Source organism: Oryza brachyantha, chromosome 2 (assembly GCF_000231095.2).
Source record: "Oryza brachyantha chromosome 2, ObraRS2, whole genome shotgun sequence".
NCBI classification, from domain to species: Eukaryota; Viridiplantae; Streptophyta; class Magnoliopsida; order Poales; family Poaceae; genus Oryza; species Oryza brachyantha.
Window position 1 is genome coordinate 24,656,296 of NC_023164.2, and position 24,557 is coordinate 24,680,852.

Genomic DNA, 24,557 nt, shown 5'->3' on the forward strand with positions numbered 1-24,557 from the left:
ATGCTCGATCTGCCTGCCACTGTTCGCGGCTCTCTGTATACGGATGCCCGATGGTTTCTGGCTTGTGCTCCGGTGCACCGTGCGCGTCAGCCCGGTTTCGCCGTGGCCGTCTCTCGTGATCCGCATCCGCATCCGCATCCGCATCCGCATCAGTACGCTCGAGCGTGTAGGAGTGTGCCTTTCTCTAAAGTTATCTTTGAAAATCATGGTAGGCTTGGCAGTTGTTCTCTTCGTTTTTCACTTTAAAATTTAATTTTAATTTTTTAATTAAAAATTGATTTAAAGCTTTTCTTTGCTAAAGCTTATTTTACAGCTCTTAGTCGCTGGGATACATATAAAAAAGTTTTTGAATTATTTTTCGTTCGTAAACATCGTTTGGTTTTTTCATTATCCCGCTTTCTTCTCCGTCCTCCTGTAATAATTATATTTTTTATTTTTTTGAGGTTTGCAATATAACATTGCATTAAAAAAAGGCTAGGGGAGCGAAATTTGGCATCCACAGATGAATCAGTGTACAACTGTTCAGCGAAACATGGGACCCACAGTGCATGATTTGATTTACTGAATCTGCTCTTGCTGTGCAAACCGATTAACTGAAAATTAGCATATAAAAGAAAAGAAAGTCTTTATTTATTTTGCTACCCAATGGTACGCGCAGAACCAACCATCCCGAAGAAATTAATTTGATGGTTTGAATTTAGACTAGTATTATATATGTGCTAATGTTGCGTCTTAATTTAGTAATATAAATAAAATATCCTAAACTCTTTTAAATACAATCATATAAATCAAATATTCGAAATTGTCTGACTATAAAGTATTTATGTTGATTATCTCAACAAACTCTAATAAAATAGCAGCAAAGTATCAATTAATACTCCCTCCGTCGTATAATAAGTGCAACTTTTACACAGTTTATATTTAACGTTTGATCATTCATCTTATTTTAAAAAATTATGATTATTATTTTTATTGTTGTTAGATAATGAAACATAAATCATATTTTATGTGTGACTATTTTTTAATTTTTTTTATAATTTTTTCAAGTAAGATGAATGGTCAAACGATACGGAAATCTATAGTTATATTAGGATAGAGGCAGTAGTGAGAATATTTCAGCTTTATATAATTAACCGTAGGTTGCCATACAACATAATTACATATTTTCAATGTAAGATCAAGTTTACACGTTGCAATGACATTTTTAATTATCTAATTATTTATATTGTTTAATGCTATCATGAAATTTAATCTTTGTAATGCTAAAATCAATGAAAGCTTCTTTATACAAACATGACTTTTACTCAATACAATTTTTTGTTTCCTTATAATAAAATAAAAGGTTATTGACCTTTCTATATATCATATGAGTAAAAAAATTTTACAACTCTCAAATTACACGTAATTCAAAGTGTATTTTATGAGTTTGAAAACAATTTTTATTGTGTTTCTTTACAACACATGAAAATATATGTAAATCAAATATTAATTGATCGTACAATGCCTATAAAATATTTATTACATGAGTTCTTTTATGTTCAAAAGTATATCATATAGTTTTTAACAAAGTAAAATTACTAGTAATGTTTTCATTGGGTGTGTTTGTGGTTTGTTATTATCAGAAGGTGCACATATCCTTCCATGATTAAAAAAATATTTATAGTGGTGCATCATTTGACATATAAAAAAACTTATTTCACATAAAAAGATAATGCCAACATAATATTTCTCGAACCTTACTTACCTGTTTCTATCTACCAAATATTTATCTTTGATGCTAATGTTAGTGATTTGATTTTTGGACATCGTACAATAGTGGCTGAGAGCCTTGATCGATCTGATGATGAGTGCAGTTATGGCGTGGTGATAAACACGAACTTCATTGTTTTGGCATCATTGTCAACGTTCTATCAATATTTCATATTAGCTTATGCTACTACACTCGTCATGTTGATATGGTGAGTATTGAATTTTAATTTAAAAGTTATATGTTATAGAAACTCTGTAATTGGAAAGTTTATATATTTATATTGGCATAGTATCTGGTAGTATTTAGAAGTGTTTGTCTTGTTCTAAATTTAAGGAGTAATTTATAAAATATGTGAACTCTATAATTGCCTTGATAAGATAGTTTTTAATTTGTGAAGTTTCTAATATAAAGAAAGTTTATGTAAGGTGAGGTAGATCACACCATAGTCATCCGACGAATTTAGTTGTCGAATTTAAAGAATGAAGACAAGTAAAATCAGTTGGTGTCATGTAGGGTAGATACCATTATTTTGTTCACCACATCTCATATTCTGGTTTTATTGCAAGTGGGACAGTTCGTTTTATCTCATATTGTCATGCGCTACATACGAACTTGTATCTCTCATTATTCACACTGTATTTGCGAAAGGTTACCGAACCTTAATTCTTAAATAACTCCAAGATACAATACTACACAGATCGATAATAAAGATAAATAAAAATATATAAACCCTGAACACATGGTGAGCAAATGCATTCCCTTGCATGGACTTTAGTAAGGCTAGTTCATCTTGTTTTTGACGGAACATTTAATTATTTGCCACTCTTACGAGTGGTTCTAATATTTTGCCACTCCTAGGTGTCTATGACATGTGGGACCGGATCCACATGTCATAAACACATGAGATTAAATGCATTTGTAAAAGTAGCAAATGGTTAATTTTTCCGTTTTTGACAAGCCTTGCTCAATAAGATCAGCTAATCCTTGATATCCGTTATTACGTTCTCAAGCTGAATTGTGTGTTTTTTAAAAACTTTCTAGGTACACATTTGTTTCTAAGAAACATTTTCAACATTTTCAATTTTTAATTATCAATTAATTTATGCTAATCATATTTCTAATTTTGTGTAAGGTTATGTGGTTGTATATGGAATTTGGCTCCTTTACATATTTATAATTGTCTGGTAGAGACTAGTTATCGCATGCTTCGACGATTGCACTACTACATTTAACGACTTACATATAACATGGATCTTAGTGGACTATATAATGTTTCTTAGTCATTTTATTCACACGCGACATCGTATGCCCATGCTCCACTACATAAACAATCTAACTATAGTATCAAAAAGTAAAACCGACGAAATATCTAGTATTAGTAAGCATACATAACTCGTGTGTTGGCATTTAATAATAATGTATGGTTGTATGATAAGTTATGTTGTACATGTGATATGATATGCTCTTTATAGTGAGAAGTTACGCGGCATGCAAGAGAATAATAACAACGATGGAGCCTATCTCATAATCTTATACTGCAAACTTCATAAAGATCTTAGAAAAAAACACTTGCCATCCATTTTGTTTGCTCTTGTTTCCATAGTATCCATTTACAAAATTAATCCACTTCATTTACAAAATTAATCCACTTTATTGTAAAAGTTTTCTCAACTAAAAATAGACACAATCAAATGGATGAGAAACTAGACTCCAAAACAAGCGTTATTGTATAACTATAAATCGTTAATTTCTCGATCCACTTTCTCCTCCACTACGACAATAGAAATTAAGGATGCACCATTTACTAGGTCCGCTAGCCCTTTTCAAAACACATCGCATCAATATTTTCATTACCACATTAAACGTAACATCACCTAAACATTATCACATCAGCAGTGACGATGCAAATTTCATTTTACTTGCACCGCACTCTTTTAATATCTCGAAGCTACCTCACGTTATTATTGCTAGCGTGTATAGGACGGTGAGTAAAGAAGGTGCCTGCCAGTATAGCGTATATGCTGCGTATAACAAACCCAACCAGGAGAGCAGGCAGTATATGCTGCTGCGTCCTCCCTCCGTGCGGCGCGTGCGAACCCGGAAACTGAACCCGCCTCCCCCACCCACCCATCGGATCCGAGACTGACGCGGAAAAATCGGGCCGGAAAGGCGTCGAGGGGAGGAACAGACGCGCGAAGGGGGAGGGAGGCTGCTATACTCGGGCTCGCTCGCTCGCTCGCTCGGGCACGAAACCCTAGCCCTAGCCCTAGCCCTAGCCTTCGTCCACGCCCCACGCTGCCGTCTCCCCTCGCCGTGTCCCGCCCGGGCTCCGGCGGGGATGCCCCCTTCCCCGGCCGAGGCTTTATGAGCGGCGGCCGCGTCGGGGGAATGGCCCGCGCCGAGGGCTTGCCGGAGGGGGCCGCCCCGGGCGTCGGGGTCGACCTGTACGCGCAGGCCAGGAAGGCGCTGTCGCTGCGGACGCCGTTCGAGGGCGAGGGGACGGCGCCTAGGGTCCCCACGCTGCCCGCGCGGCTCGTGAGCTGGGCGGGGCAGAGCGACGCGCGGAAGAAGCACAAGAAGATTCAGCCTCAGGACGTGGCTGATGCGGAGCACCCGCCGCCGCCAGCTACAGAGACCTCGGCGAAGACTGGCGTGTGGGAGCAGTTTGAGGCGTATTTTCGGCCAGTGAATTTGGATGATATTAATATGTTAACGCCAAACTTTCCGTTCAGCTACGGCGGGCTCGATTCATGCATTCTCGTACCATTTTTGGGCACTCCCAAGGAATTGCTAGACACAGCTGAGACATTTGATGTGGCTGTGGCTGAAACCAGCTCGTACTTGGGTTTGGGCGGTGAAGAAAGAGTCAGTAACAAAGAGCATAGCGAGCGAAGCGAGCAAAGTGTTGAGCAAGGCATACACGAGGTGATTGTGCGACAGTTCATTAGTAACAAGGAGCACAGTGAGCAGAGTGTAGAGCAGGGCATACATGAGGTGATTGTGCAGCAGGAGAATTGGCCGTTGGAAGTGGAGCAAGCTACTAACAATGCTGGTATCATGTCATCAAAATGTGAAGAGGAGGGAGAACCGTCACTGAATTGGTTGCTAGGAGCAAAGGAACGGTTTGTGCTCACTTCAGAGCGACCCAACAAGAAGAGGAAGCTCTTAGGTGTAGATGCTGGGTTAGAGCAGCTTGTGCTGCTTCCGCGCTCAGGAGCTGAGGCTAGCTCTATATGTGATGTTTGTTGTTTGGGTGAGAGTGGTACAGCATCTAATAGCATGCTCAACTGCAACAGTTGCAAGGTGTCTGTGCACCAGAAGTGTTACGGTTTGCATCTTGTGCCTGATGGTGAGTGGTTGTGCACTTGGTGTAAGGATTTGGAGTCAACAGCACGGTTGAAGAAAGATGCGGATAGCACCTCGTCAATACCTTGTGTTCTATGCCCAAAGGAGAAAGGCGCTTTAAAACCTTTCAAAGGGGAGGCCGCTCAAACAGCGCATGTAGGGAACCTAAAACATGTGCACTTGTTTTGTAGTCTTTGGACCCCTGGAGCCCTTGTGGAAGACATGGAATCAATGGAACCTGTTACTTATGTTGGAAGCATCCAGGAGAATCAGAGGAAATTGGTGTGCAGCATTTGCAAGGTTAAGCATGGTGTATGTGTTCGATGTAGTCATGGTAAGTATTTGACTTAATCTCCATTTTTTTGAATTTGGGCTGGATGAACTAATATACACACATTTCATATTATTTAGGCTAAATGTTTTGCAGAGAATTTTGCTTTGCGCACTTCCATTTTGTATCGCTACATAGAATTTTTGTGCATCACATTTCTACTTCAGTCTTGCGTTTCTTATACTGAGTTATCCGTATTGCTTAAAACCTTCCCTTTCATTAAATTTCACTTTTGAATTGGAAGATATGTTATACTTTATTGGTCTGTTCAATGAAAAACACTAGGACACTCATGTTTACTTGTGGAGGTAATTGTAAATCTATGTGCTCTCTTTGCAGTCAAGCATAGTAATCTCTTTTGCCAGGCTGTTGTGCAAAATGTTTGCTAAAATAGCTGGGCAGTAAGGGTATGTTTGGTTCCTTGGCTAGCCAATGAAATCCTGAATTGGCTTTTCGTTATGAGTGGGGAACTACTGACTTATATGTTGTCCATTGCCAAACTAAGCAAGCCAACCCAACACATTTCCTTGTACTAAACTTGCGAGGCAAGTATGAGCAAGCGACCAAACATGCCATTTATCATTTTATCTTTTCTCTGTTGATAACTTTTGAAAGGAAGCATTCCTTTTCTGAATGGATGACTTCGTTAACAACTCATTAACAACAAGGGAGTGATGGACACACACAAGTTTGTGGCATAACTAGGGATGCATCACTCTACTATGCAATGATGGAATACTGCTGGCAAAGATATTTGCTATGTTTGGCATGCAGTAATTTGGTAGAATGGTGCATTGTGATGCCATACGTAATGGTTTTACACTAGTGTTGCCGACATTGTTTTAATATTTTTAGTATATATAGTATGGGAAAAGGTGAATCCAGATACCCCCTTTTAACTCTTTATCTACAAGGTTATCTTCTAACTGCATTTTAGGTGAGAGGTGGCACAACATATCAAAGCGATTACTAAGTTCTAGCCCAACTTGTTATTATGCTGCTGTTAATGATGGGTGACTGCATATTAATTGGTTATATTTGTTCCCCTGTTATTTTTTTTTGCAATTAAAAACACAACCAACTTTTGGGGGGGGGGGGGGTCACACATATTTTATTGGGCTGGTATGTCTGGTCGTTGGTATGGTCCACTGAGGAACTTTCTGGTTCATTCAGGATTTTACTCGTTCAAGGCAGGTTAGCTACTTGAATGATCCAACAGCATATACCAGATTGGCTATGGCTCTGTCTTTTCTTTTTTTCTTTTTGGACTTCCAGGACTGGTCTGATTCTGATAAGTGTGGTTTACAGTATGTATGTATGTGTGTCTGTGTGTGTCTGTATTTGCAAACTGATAATCATAAATTTTCTCTATGTTTGTGGGCATTCATCCATTTATCAAGAGAAAGTCACGAAAGCACCAATGGTAAAGATTTGTGAATTGCAAAATACCATTGCATGTGAGAATGACACATATGGTGCAGGCTCATATATCATTGACACATGTGATGGTACTTGCCAACTCTGGGTTTTTTGGTGGTGCTAAACATTTGACCTTTTTTAGTCAATAAGGTTTACAACAAACACACGATGCCTTTTTAATTCAAATTTCACCTTTATTTGACTCTTGGCTTATCCGCACACTTCAACTGAAACCTGCCAAGAACAATGAAATAGATACTGAAGACTCAATTTTAAAGTTTAGTTCACACGTACAATTTTGAAATTATGTATGCTATGACATTAAGGTACATATGAGTTGACATATTAAGCTCAATATTCTTCTAAATATTGCAAAACAGCTGCAAAAATGCAGTAAGAAATGAATTACATATTAAAAAAACTGTATAAAACTCAACCAGTGGGTTTAAGACTGCCCACGGCATGCAACTAAGTCGAAAAATCCCCTTGAACATGGCAAACAACCAGGTGTGCTCAACCTCACACAGGGAGCATGCTTCTACAAGCACCTGCGAGGGGTGATTTTTTGGTGGGATAGAATCATGCTTATGTTTTTGAGTTATTTTTGATATTTTCCCTCAGTTTTGGTGGCACTTCAAACTAGCATCACTTTTTTTTATTATTATATAACTAGTTATCCATGTGTCTTCCAGGAACATGCAGGACAGCTTTTCATCCAATATGTGCCCGAGAGTCCAAGCATCAAATGGAGATATGGGGAAAATTCGGGCATCCTAGTGTGAGATCATTTTCTTCAAGTGGTTGCCATTAGCCTTATTTTGGTTGCTTTTTTTCAATTTTTTGTTTGTTTCCCTTGTAGGTTGAGCTGAGAGCATTTTGCTCAAAGCATTCTGCTATTGGGTATATAAATTCTGTAGAGAGAAGTAACTGTGCATCTCAACAGAGTCCTACAGAAGTGAGGCCAAAGGATGCAAACCTTATCACTGGAAAGATACCAAAACTAAGATTCACACGCAAGAACAAGGATAGATTCATGAACTATGAAGCCACTAGCTTTAACTCTAGTACCCTTGTCAAAGTAGAGACCATAGAGCAAGCCTCTTTACCCCACATTATTAAAGGTTCAGACTCCTTAGCAATTGAAGGGATGGAAATGGATGCTGACAATCTAATGAGAAACTCTGCAGATATTGCTGTTGTTCTTAGAAAGGTAGTTTCTCTGGCAAAGCTCAATCAGGACTCAAATATCTACTACTTAATCTATTTCAAGGAAGGAAACATTAATTTCTGTACATTTTCAGCTAATTGATCAAGGAAAGGCTCGCGTTGGTGATATAGCATCTGAAGTGGGTATTTCTTCAGAATCTTTGGAAGCTGCTCTTTTGGTACACTAAATTGTACATTTTCTATGTCAAGTTTGTTTATAAGCCTCTTTGCCTTTTTTATGAGGGTATAAACTACTTTGCTAATAATCTGTTTGTCAGGGTGAAACTACCACCTTTTCCCATGGTTTGAAGCTGAAAATTGTCAAGTGGCTCCAAAATTCTCAAGCAAAGACTCTTAAAGGGGACTCAACAGTGGTGCATAATAGCAAACCAGGCAGATTTGAGGATACAGGTGGTGTCAATGTGAAGAGTTCATTGGTTCCATATGATGAGAAAGGAACAACAGTTGACTTGTCAGATTCTGCTGTGATGAAGTCTTCATCAAGATCTAAAGATAATAACAAGATGGTGAGGGATAACAAATCAATCTGTGCAACTGGAGTAACTTGTTTGCAGAATGGATTTAAGAAGCTGGCCGAAGCAGGCACTGATGATGAGTGTTCCCCTGCTGAAAATTGTGCTAAAGAACATACCCAAACTTTTTGTCCTGTTGGAGGCAAAGATACTCCAAAGAAAGAACATGAAGAATCGGTAAGATTTATTACTGATAAAGTGATAATGATTCTTTAAAACATTGTCTGTACTTGCTTTCAACACAATCTTAACCATGAAACATCGGTGTGTTGGTAATAGTTACACGTGTTTCCTTCCCAGGATAGCAGGCGCACACATTTATAGTTAGCGATTAGAGACCAAGTTTATTGCCAGTGTTGCATATCTCTACTTTCCTGCCAGCTGATCATAACATAATTTGATCATCATGCAATGGTTGTTGGTTGGTTCCTAAATGTATAAACAATTTTCCACCTCCCCATTTGGTCTTTGTTTGTCTCTCTGTGTGTGTTATCACGCGCACATGACATGGAAATGCATGCATTCCATTTATGCTGGCTGCGGTAATCTCTCTCTGTGTGTTGCCTTATTAATTTTTATCGGTAGGTGTTCAACTAAGGAAATTTTACAATACCAATCCAGTGAATTTACCACAATTTTATCATTTTAAACTAATCTTTCATCATTAATAGTATCTGATTCCCATCCTTGTGACAGATATTGAACAAGATCTTTGACGGCACACAATTTGGAACTTCCATGCTGATAGCAAATGATAACAAAGGTAAAAATCTCTCTGTGTGTTTGGTACAATTTCTGGGTTGCACTAAGCACATTGGTTGTAGTATGGGCTATCCTGTTTTCTTTTTGCTTACTCACTGGTAGTTCACAAAATTAGACAAATTAAAAAAATTCCGGAAAGCCCTTTTCACAAGAAATTGCATGTTAGTTGTCCTTGTTTGAACTCTGAAGTTCATGACAATCTCAATTATAGCCTGAAAAGAGCTTGCATGACATTTATTTATCCATGTAATGCTGCATCAGCTCTGAATGCTCTTTGTACTAGGTTGACTGCTTTTATCAGAATGTAGTGCCTATTGTGAATTCTTTTTAGTTAGCTTGCTTGGAGTCTATATGCTGATGGTTGTAAATTAGCAAGTGTTCATTTTCCACTCTTTATATTATCATAATTATTCAGACCCATCTTTTTGTTTATTATAACCATAAGCGAACCGGCTTATTAACAATTAAAAAATAATTTGTGGATAAAACTTTTATATACGTCATATGTGTTCTTAGCGATCTAAAAGCAAAGGCTGAAAAAAAAACTGCGATGATAAAACTCCAAAATCAACTCCAAATCTAAGTTTTAAATTCAAATTTTGACTCATAAGCATAAGGGAAAAGATGGGGGGCATTGACTTGTGAGATGTGATAGTTCTGTACTGTTCTATTCCTCTACATTTATTTGTTTTGTTGCTTGCATAGGGGCTTTAGTGCATGCCTTCTCAATTTCTTCTGTTTAAGTAAGACCATTTCTTTTACCCACCCAAGCTGTTGCTGCAATGCTATCTGGCAACTCAATTGCCCTTTTGGGTTTCAGGAGAAATAGCTATGCAATTCTAAATTCTTGAGATACCATTTGTTTCCTTCCATTTAACCAATTATTGGTTTGCCTTTTTTTAGTTCTTACAATATGTTATTACAGGTACATCTTCTGGAAACAAAAGAGATAACTTGACTGAGGGTGAACCCAGTCCAGAGCAGGAGGGTTTCAATTCATTGAATCAATGTTTATCTCCGCGCAATAATGCAAAGCGTGGATTGAACTCAGTTGAAAATGGTGTTGGGAATAACCATGATTGCAATACAGATAATGTGCCTGGACAACCCTTTTCCAAGTAAGACGAAGAAAAATCAACAATTTGGCTTTTAGTTTCTCTTCTGGTTTTACTGATCTGATTCGTTTAATCTGATTTTCCTTCTTTTTTTTTTTCTGCATGCCCTCTGAAAACTTGTTCTTAACTGCTGTTTTGCTATTTGCAGCCTTGATGATTCACATTATTATATCCATCCACTCATCAAGGAAAAGATGGCTCAGCTCTGGGACAATAAGTTGAAGCAGAATAAGCTGACACAATGTCATTCTGGTAAAGTTTTTAGAGTTTATCCTAGTTAACTACTTGACGTTTATTTATACTAATTGCCCCCTAGTTTGTACATTTTCTTTTTTTTTATGTCATGGTGTAACTAAACCTGTTTTCTGTTGCCTAATATTACTAGAAGATCCAGTATGTTCTCCTGATGATAAAAAGACTCCGGATTCCTCTATAGAACGTACAGAAACAACAGCTGGGATGGATCAAGTTTCAAAAGCAAAATCCTTAGGTATCCTTGACCACTCACCGGATGACGAAGTAGAAGGAGAAATGGTGTACTTGCAAGCCAGGCTACTTGACACTGCTGCCGTTCTGAAGCATAGATATGGTAAATTTTTCTGTGATTGTTTGTTCTTTGTATTCTTGTACTTCTGGCGAAGCTTATGGAATAATTCAACTTTTCTGTTTCCGTTGTTGCTTGTTTTACTTCAATGGGCCTTTGCTTGAACATTCTACAGAACTGTCTACATAATGAAGTCATTATTGCTCCATTTTTTTGAATCACTCGACTTCTTAATTTCGCAGAAGATTTAATAGCAAAGGTTGTCCAGAATCTCTCTCGTGAGTTAGATGCTTTTAGTAAGAGAAAATGGGATTTCATCTTCGTCAATCAGTTTCTCCGTGATGTTAGAGAAGCTAAGAAACGTGGGAGAAAAGAGAAGAGACATAAAGAAGCTCAGGCCATTCTGGCTGCAGCTGCAGCTGCTGTTGCGGCCTCCTCACGTAACTCGACTGTGAGAAAAGATGCAAATGATGATGTAGTACCTGCTAATCAAAAGGTTTATTGATGTGCTTTGATTAGTCAATTTACAAATGTATTCTTGCGTAGGCTATGGTTCTTATTTATTTTGTACCTGTAGAGTTCTCCAAAGTCTGGCGCTGGACCTCCAAGAGTTGGCCAGCGGACTTCTTCAATACTACGACTCAAGGATTCATCAAAACCATCCTACAACAAAGTTTCACAAGATAATAACTGCAGCGCTTTTCATATGCCGATTTGTTCCAAAGAAAATGCACTATACTGTGATGTATGCATGCGAAGTGAGACTGTGTTGAACCGAATATTTGTCTGCTCCAGATGCAAGGTGTTTTTTTGGTACTTTATTGAATCCTAGTCTTATAATACTTCATCATCTTACTAATTCCAACATGTTCAACAGGCTGCTGTCCATATAGATTGCTATAGAAATCTCGATAATTCTACTGGCCCCTGGAAGTGTGAGCTTTGCAAAGATATTTCACCAGAAGCTGCTTGTGTTGGTGATCAAACAGATTGTAATGGCACGGACCTATCCTTGGTGCATTGTGATCTGTGCCATGGCATATCAGGTGCTTTTAGAAAGACTGCAGATGGAAAGTGGATTCATGCTTTCTGTGCTGAGGTATTTAGACGAGTGTTATATTTGGTTTTCATGTGATTTCTCTTGATATCTAATATTTTAAACATTTTCTCAGTGGTTGTTGGAGACCAAATACGTGAGGGGACAAGATAATCCTGTCAGTGGAATGGTAGTCTTCTCTGCCCAGCATTTCAATTTTTCCCCAATTTCAGTTTTAGGAACATATATGATCTTTTCTGATGTGTTTATCATCCACAGAATCAAAAGCTGTTGTTTCTCAGCTTTAGTGTGATTATATATTGCATCACCTTAATGTTGACTGTTTAATGTATTTATCAGGAAAGTCTTGTAAAGGACAAAGATACTTGCTGTGTCTGCCTCCTCACTGCTGGCTCATGTCTAAAGGTACATCATAATCTTTGTCCTCTCTTCTAATTTAATGCATGATGACGCCAAGCATTTTGAATCTTACTTTTGTTTTCTTCTATCATTCAGTGCAATAATGGAGACTGCCAAACCACTTTTCATCCTTCTTGTGCTAGACATGCTGGTTTCTACATGAACACAAAAGGATTTGGTGGCATGTTGCAGCACAAGGCGTATTGTAGCAAACACAGCATAGAACAAAGGGAGGTGAGCGTAGTAGAAACATAGAGCTAGTATTCTGGAGTAATGAGCCTCTTTGTTTTCTACCTAAGATCAGGATTCACTACTCATACTGCAGATAATCTGTTATTATGATAGGAAATAAACTTTCCTTACATGTATAACAAAACTTAAATTAGAATTGTCATCGTTAAGCAAAAGAAAGGGGGCGAATGAGGGTTGGTATAATCCTGTGTCCAATTTGCAGGCTTGGTTGCATATTGTTCTCGTTTTCCTTACCATATTGGATGGAAAGAGAAATATGATGTACGAGGATATGGCAATCTTGTGTTGGTACAATTATTTTCTGTAGCTTATTTTATTATTTGAAATTAATGCAGGCTGATATGCAACAGTATGGACCTGAGGAGTTTAACAGCATGAAAAGGATGAGGGTTAGTATATATGACACTTTTTTTGTTTTCCTATTTTGATATGCAATACAAACATTTCTGTTCGATGCTATGTAAGGTTTCAAATTTCCAGTGCATTGAATGCTGTGCTTGCTCACTTCTTTTCTTTCAGAGGCGCTGACTCATGTTTTCTATGAGTAATAGTTGCTTCTGTATTTTAATTTTTGGACTATAAACAACCACCTAGTAAATGTCCAAAGGATGTCCATTCTCATTGAGCATTGATTAAATGATCCCTGAGGAAATGCACTACCATTTTGCAGGTTGAGTTGGAAAAATTGCGACTCTTGTGTGAGAGGATAATTAAGAGAGAAAAGGTGAAGGTATGTGTAGCTGTTATACTTTTTGTATGGTGTCACTGAACTACATGAGGAAGCTTCTTGTCCCTTTTTTAGAAACCACTTTGGCCCTTCTTTTTGTGAATCAATTTTTATTCTTTCATGTTAATAGATATAATCCTGCTTGAAATACTCATTTCGTGGATATTGTATGCACTTTTAAGAAAAATCTCTGTTTTACTTGTATCATAGTTTTTGGATTTACTTCACAATGTTACCATTCTGTCTAGTTAGTTGGTAGCCTTCATTCCAATTAAGGCTCCTCGTGCATTCTTCAAAACAAACAGCAGTAGTTATTTTGGAGTCTTCATACATTTCAAATTTTTACGTTAAATCCTCAGTTGTTACTGTTGTGATGTTGATTGAGGGTGGTGGGCCTATGGCAGTTAAATTGTGAATTGATATATGGAAAATAACATGCTACTAGTATTTATATCATGAAAAAGAAAAGTCCAGTCATGTTCACCCTCAATCAATGCATCAAGGGTTTTGTGCGCGTGAACATTATTTTAACCATTGATCCACTAAAATCTACTGCTGAGATTATTACTTTTTTTATTCATCAGATCTTTGTCTTGATATTTCCCTGTGCGAAACTTTAAATTAATATACTGTGGTCTGTTTTATGACAGCGTGAGAGGATCCTATGTGATCATGACATACTTGCCAAAACAAAGGACACACTTGTTTTCTCCTACCTTGCACATGGAGCAAGTTCAGAATCTGCCACTACTTCTGTTAATAACAAATCATACAGTAGCACCATGCAGAGGTCTGATGATGTCACAGTGGACAGTACTATTTCTGGGAAAAAGGCAATCAGGTTTTCTCTGTCTAACAGAGATGCTGAGATAAACACAGCTGATAGCTCAAGGACACTGATATCGTTCAAAAGGAAGTTGAGTGAAAGGGGATCACTTGCTGGTAAGCAGCTCCCACAAAGACCAGTTACCTCCTTACAGAAATTGGAAGGTGGAGAAAAGAAGACAAAAGATAAGAAGGTTTGTACTTTCGTTTCAGATTTTAACTTATTTTCTATATAATGCTAAATTGCTAATGTGTAGAAGACATGGTTTTGCAGCATAGGGAAACATTTCAGAAGGAACTTGTTATGACATCTGATCAAGCTTCTACCCAGAACCAACGTCTTCCAAAGGGATATGCATATGTTCCTCGTGACTCTCTTTCTAAAGAGAAGCTGCGGAATCGAAACACACAGGCCCATGAACCACAAGAGCCTGGTGGATAGGAGCAGCTGAGATCAAGACGGTTAATTTTGTCTCAGGAAAGGCCAGAAGACGTTCTGCTTCCGACTTCACACCCCAAAAATACAAGCGTCAGGTGGGGCTGGCCATTGTTACTGATACAAAAGGTTCCAGGCAACAATGATCCAGTTGGGCTGAAGTTGTAGAGCGGTGCAAACTGAGTTAATGTGAATGAAAGAATGAAACAGATGAATGTATGGTGTGGGATCTTTACCAGAAATCTTGCCCCGCCTCAGGCCGCTCAGGTGAACAGCAACATGGGTGGATTCACCTGTTGAGGCTATACAAAGATGCCTTTCTCGCCTGTACATATAGATTATCTAGAGTGCAGATTCTGTAATTTCTTTGTACATTCTCGCCTTTGCATATGATAGTTTAGTGTTGCTGAAGTGATAGTTTAGCTTTGCAGAAGAGAAAGGAATAACCATTCTTTTTTGGCTTTACAAGAAAAGAAGATTTCCTTGGTACCATCGGTGCGAGTCAGGAATATAATCGCACAAAGGATTGAAGACAGGCACTCAACGAGGTCTGATTCATGCTGTCTGTTGAGATGGATACATCGAAATGAAGCGGTTGACAAAGGATTGGTGGTGTTCATCAGCCATATTACTGGTGAAGTGGTGATTAACTGGTATAGTTTTTGGATACAGCAGTACAGTCTGACCCTGTTCTTTGTTATGTTGATTGGTTGCGGGTGACTCGCTCGGAGCTTGTTAACAGCAATTTGATTTTTAGGCGAACAAGCGGTTCTTGTTTTAAATGACTGATAACAGCTTTAGTCTGGTGTGGTAGTCGGCTACTTTTTTTAAAAAAATGTTAGATGCAGATATTTTGGTCTGAGACAGGTCTTTTCCGTTTGCCGTCCAGATTTGTAACTTGGTTAATAACCCTTCATGCCGTTGGAAGCCACACAGACGATGTAAAGAACATTTTCTGATGATTTAGTTGTACTTGTTCATTTATTATGTGCTTTTTCGTACGGCAAGTACCTTGTGTATATTTCCAAATATTGATTTGCTCTTATGTGTTATGTTCATTAAAAAGTAAAGTGAAAGCTGCCGATATAAGGAAACCGTTGTATGACGTAGTGTCCGGCCCTATTGCAATATTTGTATGTTCAGTATTGCGCTTGCTTGTGTCACCAATTTAGGTACACCAGTGTCCTGCCCAATTGTCGTATGATGTACATGAGAGTTCGTATAAGATTTAACTGGTAAAATCTTTGGGGATTTAATTTATACTCTCTCTCTCTCAATTCCAACGGAGTAGGGTCTAACTGGTCAGTAGGTGTTGTGACGTCACGAACATAAATATATATATATATATATATATATATATATATATATATATATATATATATATATATATATATATATATAAAACAAAGTCGAATACTAGTTATACATACGGAAATAACAAATGAAAAAAATACTTAAATACCTCAGAGCTGTTTGTATCATTAACCTTAATTTTACATGGTAGGGGTACATGTTTTTATATTCCCAGACTCTCCTTGCACAATTACCAAAATACCTATAGATGGTTACTCATAAAGCCAAGGGCACGAGCGTAACGTTTTTAGCTCTATAGAACTACTTTGTCAACTGTCCTAAATACTTGAGTGTTGTTTCACAGGCATCTAGTAGGAATATGCCCAAAAGTCGTAACTGATAAGCTTCTTCTTGTCTTGCTCGACAAGTTTCTTCCTACCTTTTCGAGCATCCTCTTGAGAGATCTTACTATCTGGGCTCAAGGACTTCCGTGTTATTCACACACCTCAAACACATACCTAACACATATTGCCCTAGAGCACTTCTCACGGCACATTGCTTCAACATGCCAACACGGCATATTACTTTAACCTGCTTCTGATAAATTGTCTTAACGTGTTATACCAACACATAATATCTCAACGTACTACCGACACAAATGTCTCAACATACTACCTAGACATAATATCTTAACATGTTATCGAGGTAAATTCGAATGAATGGGTAAAGATGCCCTATACTAACACATGGCTATTCTTTTCATTTTGGAATCGTAACCTTAGCAAAAGCTTTGTTCATATACGGCGTGATGTTCAGTCGCGTCCCGGGAGAAAATGGGCACGTCGCAAAAATCACTGTCATAGCTGAACTTCCACTTGCATTTGACACTGCCCGCTGCACGGACAGTTTCTTTTGCCAGTGTGTATCTGTCACCTCGTGTACGGTGTACAGTGTTTTTTCTCCCTGGATTAACCGTTCTTCCACGGTTAATTATCACTTGGATGGTACTACTAGCACGTACATGCTCTGAAATGCAGTACTACCAGCATGTACTCCATGCTGTGAAATGCAACTCAAGACTTTTCTCATCGAGTAAGTTAGGTGGTGTTTAGATTGGAAAAATTTTTAGGAGAAATATCACGTCGAATGTTTGACCGGATTTCGGAAGAGGTTTTCGGACATGAATGAAAAAACGAATTTCACGGCTAGCCTAGAAACCGCGAGACGAATCTTTTGAGCCTAATTAATCCGTCATTAGTACATGTTGGTTACTGTAGCGCTTATGGCTAATTATGGGCTAATTAGGCTCAAAAGATTCGTCTCAAGATTTCTTTCATAACTGTGCAATTAGTTTTTTGGTTCATCTATGTTTAATGCTTTATTTAGGTGTCAAAAAATTTGATGTGATGTTTTTAGAAAAATAATTTGGGAACTAAATAAGGCCTTAGCTAACGCATTAATACTAAGTACAGTGGTGCTGTTGAGCCCGAACAATTAGCGTTTTCTAGTGATCGTTTACATTTTAATAGGCTCGTTCGCAGGAGGGGGTGCGAAGAAGTATAATCAGTGCACGCAAACCCAGAAAAGCTATTAACATATGATTAATTGAGTATTAGCTATTAAAAACTTAAAAACAGATTAATATGATTTTTTACAATAAGTTTCGTATAAACTTTTTTAGTAAAAAATACGCCGTTTAGAAGTTTAGAAAACGTGCACGTGGAAAAAAAGAAAAACTTTCGTATAAACACAATAGTGTCTCGGGGACGAGCCCAATGACGTCAACACCCAGAAGGTGACAAGGCGGAGCGCAGATGGCCGCCCGACCAGACTGGGAGCTATCTCTCCCACTTTACATCCTCAACTATTATGGTAATAAAATTATAATCACTGAACATGTGAGCTTTATTTTTCCATAAATCTATATATCAGTGAATATAATAATATTGATATAATTACGGAGTATGTTGGTCCCGGTCATTGGTAGGGGCGTGGAAAATTGTTCGCTTGATAGACAATAAATCAAAGCATGAATCATCCAGTTTAATATTTTTTATTACTTTAAACTTTTCTATGTAGCAGTGGTGGTGCCACCAGCACTATCAAGTGACTCACTGTATTAGCACAACATAGTGAATGATTTAGCTGCTCTTTATATACTTGTATAGCTCTATAATTCAATTTTCTAAGCATGGTATTTTGCTTTTTTAGATGAAAGATTTTTGTGTATTTTTTAAACACATTATAATACACACATGATCTTGTTCAGCCAATTAAAATATATTTTAACAAAATTTAGTTCTGTTATTTTCAATAACCTATGGTAACACCTATGCATTTAGCTGGTATTGTAGAATGTTTAGGTTTTTCTCAAATACCAATTCCTAAAAGAGATGATAAAATAGCGCTCTTAATAATGTTTATCTACGCTGAAATGCAATCCAAGATGAGATTGCCCTTCGCTCCTCTTCTTGCCCCCACCAGTGCCATCCATGACGGCCAGCAGCGATGAGTGCTGGTACATGAGTCGACCGGCTGGGTATCCCTACGGAATTCTCCAAGCTTTGGAGGTAGTGAATCGCAAGCTTCGCTCGCAACACAAGTCCTCCCGACGAAAGTTTGGGAGCCTCGACATCATTCTCATCACCTTGTGCCGGCTATCCCGCAGCGGAGGACACTTTACTCTAGCACATCCGTGTATGATTGTGTCCCCTAGTGTGAGGCCATGGTGACACTTGAAGAACATCGTGTTCAAGGGTCGATCGATGTTGCTAGGCAGGTATGTGCGCACACTGTCACAAGAATTGTTTCGCGGCGGTGACGGGGGAGACGCAAGATTGATGGCGCAGGCACTACGAGCCCCATATTTTTATTTTTGTTTATGCTTATAAACTAAAATTTAAATTTTTAATATTAAATTTAGAAAATGGGTATTTAACTTTTTTACCATTCGTTAAGAGTGGCAAAAATTTAAATTTCCCTGGTTATGAATGGAGGAAGAAGAGAAGCTTAAGAGTAATAGTTTTGTTGCGGACGGCATTCTAACTTCCTACCTCTATCCCATAATAATGATAATTTTAACTATTCACTTGTAATTTCTAACCATTCGTCTTATTCAAAAATTTAATGCAAATATAAAAATTTATAAGTAATGCTTAAACTACTTTAAATAATAAAAAAATAATAAACAAAATAAATAATACTTTCAAATTTTTTTAAATAAGACGACTAGTTAAAGACCGTAAACAGAAAGTCAAAATTCCTTCAATGGAACGGAGGGAGAGGGAGCAGATATCTTGATTGAGGGTGGCATCTTATCGAATCTCCTTTGTGGAGTGGCATTCAGACAAACCGTGCTTTTTTTGAGGGTTATAATCCCAAAATTCTCGCCGCGCTATGGTTTTACAAACAAATCCCTGGCGAAGGCAATAGATGGCTCCTTGCAGTCGTACGTCCGGCCACGACACGAAGCCAAGCAAAAAAAAATCTCTATCGCTCGCGGTCGAACGAGCTTCCGTGACAGGCCGGCCATGTCGGTGTGGCGGCGCATGCGATGCGGATTCCGCCCCCCCCCCCCCCCCCCCCCCCCCCCCCGCCAACTTGACCGGCCGAAAGCCACCGCTGCACCTGCATACACACACATCTCCCAACCACCGTATCCGCCGGCTCGATCGATCTGATGCACCCGAGGAGGAGGAGGCGCCGTCTTCTGCAGGCAAAAAACGCACGCGCACACATGGTATCATCATCTCTCGAGCCTTCGCTAGACGTGACCGACCCAAACGCGAACGCGACTCGACTCGACCGACTCCTGGTGTTCGTTCCTGTTGCTCTCCTTTTGCCGGGGAGATATCTATCGCGCACTATGCTGCCGCCCGTCTCATGGGAGCCTCTCCTCTGGTCCTCCCCCTCTCTGGGTTGGCATGCATTGCACGTACGGCCGGCCCCTACGTTGCGTCTCGTTCCCCTACCTCCACTACTGGTCAAAAGCGCAGAGCGAATTACGGACTCCGTGGAGAGAGACGTGGATCGATTTCAGGCAGCTAGCTTGGGTCGGCATCTGGCTGGGACCAATGGAACAGTGCTGACCAATCGCCAGCAAATTGTTGCTTTTGGAAAGAAAGGTGGAAAGAATATTTGCTCCTGTACATGTGCTATCTCCCTCGGCGATGTACGTGTGCCAGGGCGGCCAAGCGAGTGATTCGATCCGCGGCTCGGCGTGTGGCTGTGGCACCGATATATCCGATCCGTTGCTTTCATCGATCGCCAAAGCGCAGATGATTCGGTGCCCTGCCTGTTGCATGCGGTTGCTTGGGTGATCCGTGATCGATCGACTCACTCTCGTCGTCTCCATCGATCCATCTTGCAGACTCGCAGTGAGTTCGATCGTTCTGATGATCCTGCTTCCTGCGAGGTCTCGGTGACGACGACGACATCGTGATCGATCATTTGCGATCTATGAGCTGCTAGCTACTCCGACTAGCTGTGCGGTTCGAGATGGTGGATGGGACGGGAGGCGTGCCGTGCACCTCGGGGAAGTGGAGATCGAAGCCGGTAGCTTTCTTTCGCTTGCAAGCGATAGCCAGGACCCAGGAGAGGAGATGATGCCCACGCGCTAGCTCGAGATCTCGTTGTTGACCGCTTGACGAGGCAGGCCATCGATCGTCGAATGGGCCGGGCACTTTCTGCCGGCTTTGTTGGCTCGTTGCATGGAGGTTGCTGCTTTTAATTCGTACGGCTAAACTTTGTGTGCTTGCCTAATCATGAGGCGTATCTCAGTGCTGTCCTGGAGTTAAACACGCCAGTTGTGCTAATCCAAGGGGTTGTTTAGTTTGCAAAAACATCACATCAAAACTTTAAACATACATTTAAAGTATTAAACTTAGTCTAATTATAAAACAAATTTTAGATTCCGCCTGAAAACCACGGGACGAATCTTTTGAGTCTAATTACTCCATCATTAGCATATATTAGTTACTGTAGCACTTATGGCTAATCACATCCTAATTAGACTCAAAAGATTCGTCTCACTATTTCCTTCATAACTGTATAATTAGTTTTAATGTTTACATATATTTAATGCTTCATTTAGATGTACAAAAATTCGATGTGATATTTTTGAAAAAAAAATTGGGAACTAAACGGGCCCAAGTGTGTGTTGCTCTCTCGCTTTGTCAGTTACAGGCTAATTAATTAACAAGGACATGATCGGGAGTTTTTAAGCTAGTATTCTCTCTATTCACTGTTCTAGCACGTAAATATTTCTACAGTTTTAAATATTGTATTACAATATATAATACCGGAACTTTTATAATAATATTTATTTCATCAATCACATCTTATTCAAAAATCTATTCACCTATTTGTATTGTCATTAGTTCTTTATTTATTAAATATCATCATATTTTTTTCTTTTAATATTAATCGTTGTTAAATAATATATAAATATTTAGATTCTGGGACGGGACACCGGTGCTAAATGAGAGGGTCGGATAACATGTACTACGTCCTGATTGGTTACTGTAAAAGGTGCTGCTCCGTAGCTAGCTGAAGGGGACGAAGTTGATTGCGGGCCATTTCCACTGACACGGCATGCCAGTTCACTTCTATTTTGTGTGGTGAGCGAGATAGCCAAACAAGTACCAAAGCATGTGTACCCGTCGTCTCATGACAAACTCGCGAAGCCGATCATGTTTGCTTTTTCTATAGAAAATTATTATTTTACTCTATCTTATGACCACTGATAAAAGAGCATCGTACTATGGATCATCCTGGACGAACGTACGGGCAATATCTGCTTCAGTGGTATCATCGACGCTTTGATAGTTTAGCTTTCTTTTCCCACGAAGAATTTAGGCCCCGTTGAGATCTTATGGATATTAGGCCATGTTTAGTTGCTAAAATTTTTTGGCAAAAGCATCATGTCGAACGTTTAACTGGATGCTAGAAGGAGTTTTAGAAATGAATGAAAAAAACAAATTTCAGATTCCGTATAGGTGAGACGAATCTCGAGTCTAATTAATCCATCATTAGCACATACTGGTTACTGTAGCACTTATGACTAATCATGTTTTAATTAGGCTCAAAAGATTCGTCTCACGATTTCCCTCATAACTATATAATTAGTTTTAATGTTCATGTATATTTAATGCTTTATTTAGGTGTTTAAAGATTTGATGTGATGTTTTTGAGAAAATTTTTGAGAACTAAACATGGCCTTAGCCCTTAGATTTCTCAGACACACTTTCCAAACACATAAATATACGGTTGCATAAGAAAAAAAATTGTACATAAATAAAAGTTTCATGATTAATCTTTTTGATAGCTTTTAGCATTGCACTCGGTCTATATTATATTTTAATAATTTTTGGTCTTGTCTAGGTTTTTCACGAAGGAATTTGTATATTTTATATATGTGCATAGATTCATTAATATATCTATAAATATATAAGTATGACTTGAAAAAGTCTTCCAATCTACCATCTCCTTTCCAAAATACAAGCATTTGCAAGTTATTTATCATATATTAAGGTTGAGAAGGAAATATCCTATCATTCCTCAATAAATAATGAATGGATCTGGGTAGGACGATGAGTGGGGATAAAATGAGAATAAATTTAGCTGTGAAGTGATTGAATCGACGAGTAGTACTCTAAATAATCTTAGAAATACCAATATTTTTATTCAAAATTTAAATCCTAAAAATATTTATATTTTATATTTTGTAACGAGATAGTAAAATCAACAAAGAGAGAACTGAGAAGTGGTTGATTTATTTGTTTATAGCCTCAGATGGGTATAAATAAACCAGTCATTCAATCGTTGAATTCAGCCATCTCAGTCAAGAATCAAGATGGTCCGTTCTTTTCAGCTAAAAAATGACTTAGCTACTCTTGGTTTTCGTTATCATGTTTTTAAACTGATAAAATAGTGTATTTTGTATGGAAAATTTGTTCGTAAGAGTTGCTTTAGAAATCAAATAAATTTATTTTTCAAGCTTATAATAATCCATGCTTAATTAATTACGTTGTAATCACGCATTTTGAGTGCGGATAGTCAGAACGCACCTCAGGAGAGCTCTCGTAGCGTTGGATTGGGATCACGCATCAAAGGCGCCCTGCCCACCTGATGCCGGAAACGGGAGGACGGTAACCACCCCCGACAAAGCCAACGTGGCATGAGGCAGCGTGCCGGCACGCACAGCCGAGATCGGCCCGATCGAAATGATGGATGCCTCCACCCCTCCCGATCAACGCGCTCCAGCCCCGTACGGCTTCCGCGATCCGCACCCACCACCTCCAGGAGGAGGCGAACACCGTGTGGCGCCCGCCCCGGCGGAGCGCGCACCGAAGACGAGAGAGAGAGAGGCACGCACGCACGCACGCACACTCGCTGTCACGCACGCGACCGCGACGGCCACACCCGCGAGCACGCGTATCCCCCACCCATCCACCCGTCACCCGTCGTGCCGCGCCGTCGCCTCCGCCTCCGCCTTATCGTCCCCCGCGCGCGCAAGCCCTACGTACGTTACGTGGTATGACTCGCGTGGGGGTTTGCAACATTTGCGTTGCGCCGAGCCGTGGAAGCACCACCGCATGCAACCGGCAACCATTCGCTATATCGAACGGGCGTAGCGGCCCTAGCGGTGGGGAGTAATGGATATGCCGGGCGGGATGCCGAGTGCAGTGGTGCACGTATGTTTGCTGGCGATGGCTCCGTGTGACGCGACTGTGGCCATGTTCGTGGGTCGGGGTATACGTTTGGCTGTTCGGACGTACAACGGCCGGTTGCTGTTTTTTTTTTTTTTTTTGCCGTTGCCATTGCTTGTTTTTGCCCTTTTGTCGCAGGGCCGGGGCCAGATGGGAGAGGGCTAAGAGCAAATCGAGCAGCTCATGCATATGATCATCTTCATTTGAATAACCATCTTAAAAAAAATCTTCCATCCATATCATCTTGCACTTCAAGAGATCATCTATATTTATTATATTAATACTTTGTAATCACTTACTCTTATGTTGATATTACTCTCTTCTTTTATTGTGATGGAATGTTGAAATATGTATGGAGGAGAGAACTTCAAAATTTAGATGACCCTCTTCAATTTTGATGACCATCTATTTTTGCATGACGGGGTACATGATCCGGTATAGCCTATTTTTTCCTTCATATCATCTATTTTCAATAGAACGGTGAAATACACGTGATGTTGGGATTGCTCTACGCTTAGCTTAGCTATCCGTGTGGCTGTGGGTGAATAGCAAAAGTGGCACCAACAGGAGAATAAAAGGGGAGATGTGTCTACAATCCTGAGCAGTGGGGGCATACTTGCATGCTAATTTTTTTTCGACATCGGCATGATATTGAGGCCAGCGGAGTGAGGGTGTTTGTTCGTTTGAGCATATGTTTTTATGTCGTGTTTTTAAAAGAAATATTTAGATCAACTAATTAGAAACCATGCACGCACGGTGGTCAACTGGTGGGCTAACACCTATGCTTGCTTAACCTAGTACTAGTTGCGTTTGAATTACCTTAGATATTAGAAAAGATCTAATATCAATTAAAC

General features: G+C 39.3%; 1 protein-coding gene across 1 annotated transcript; it reads left to right on the forward strand.

The window, feature by feature from the left end:
* Window positions 1-4,114: 4,114 nt before the first annotated feature.
* LOC102700684 lies at window positions 4,115-14,707 on the forward strand. Its single transcript, XM_006647905.3, has 19 exons — window positions 4,115-5,429; window positions 7,538-7,623; window positions 7,705-8,055; window positions 8,147-8,230; window positions 8,330-8,761; window positions 9,281-9,347; window positions 10,272-10,464; window positions 10,610-10,713; window positions 10,847-11,050; window positions 11,248-11,501; window positions 11,583-11,807; window positions 11,883-12,104; window positions 12,178-12,231; window positions 12,402-12,467; window positions 12,558-12,695; window positions 13,049-13,102; window positions 13,384-13,443; window positions 14,091-14,459; window positions 14,540-14,707. Exons 1-19 carry the CDS (start codon window positions 4,115-4,117, stop codon window positions 14,705-14,707), a joined length of 4,446 nt encoding a protein of 1,481 aa, XP_006647968.2.
* The last annotated feature ends 9,850 nt before the right edge of the window (window positions 14,708-24,557 follow it).

Coding starts and splice junctions, on each gene's coding strand:
- LOC102700684 (XM_006647905.3), top strand. CDS start 4,115: ATGAGCGGCGGCCGCGTCGGGGGAATGGCCCGCGCCGAGGGCTTGCCG. Junction 11,051..11,247: donor CGTTCTGAAGCATAGATATG/GTAAATTTTTCT, acceptor TTAATTTCGCAG/AAGATTTAATAGCAAAGGTT. Junction 11,502..11,582: donor TAGTACCTGCTAATCAAAAG/GTTTATTGATGT, acceptor TTGTACCTGTAG/AGTTCTCCAAAGTCTGGCGC.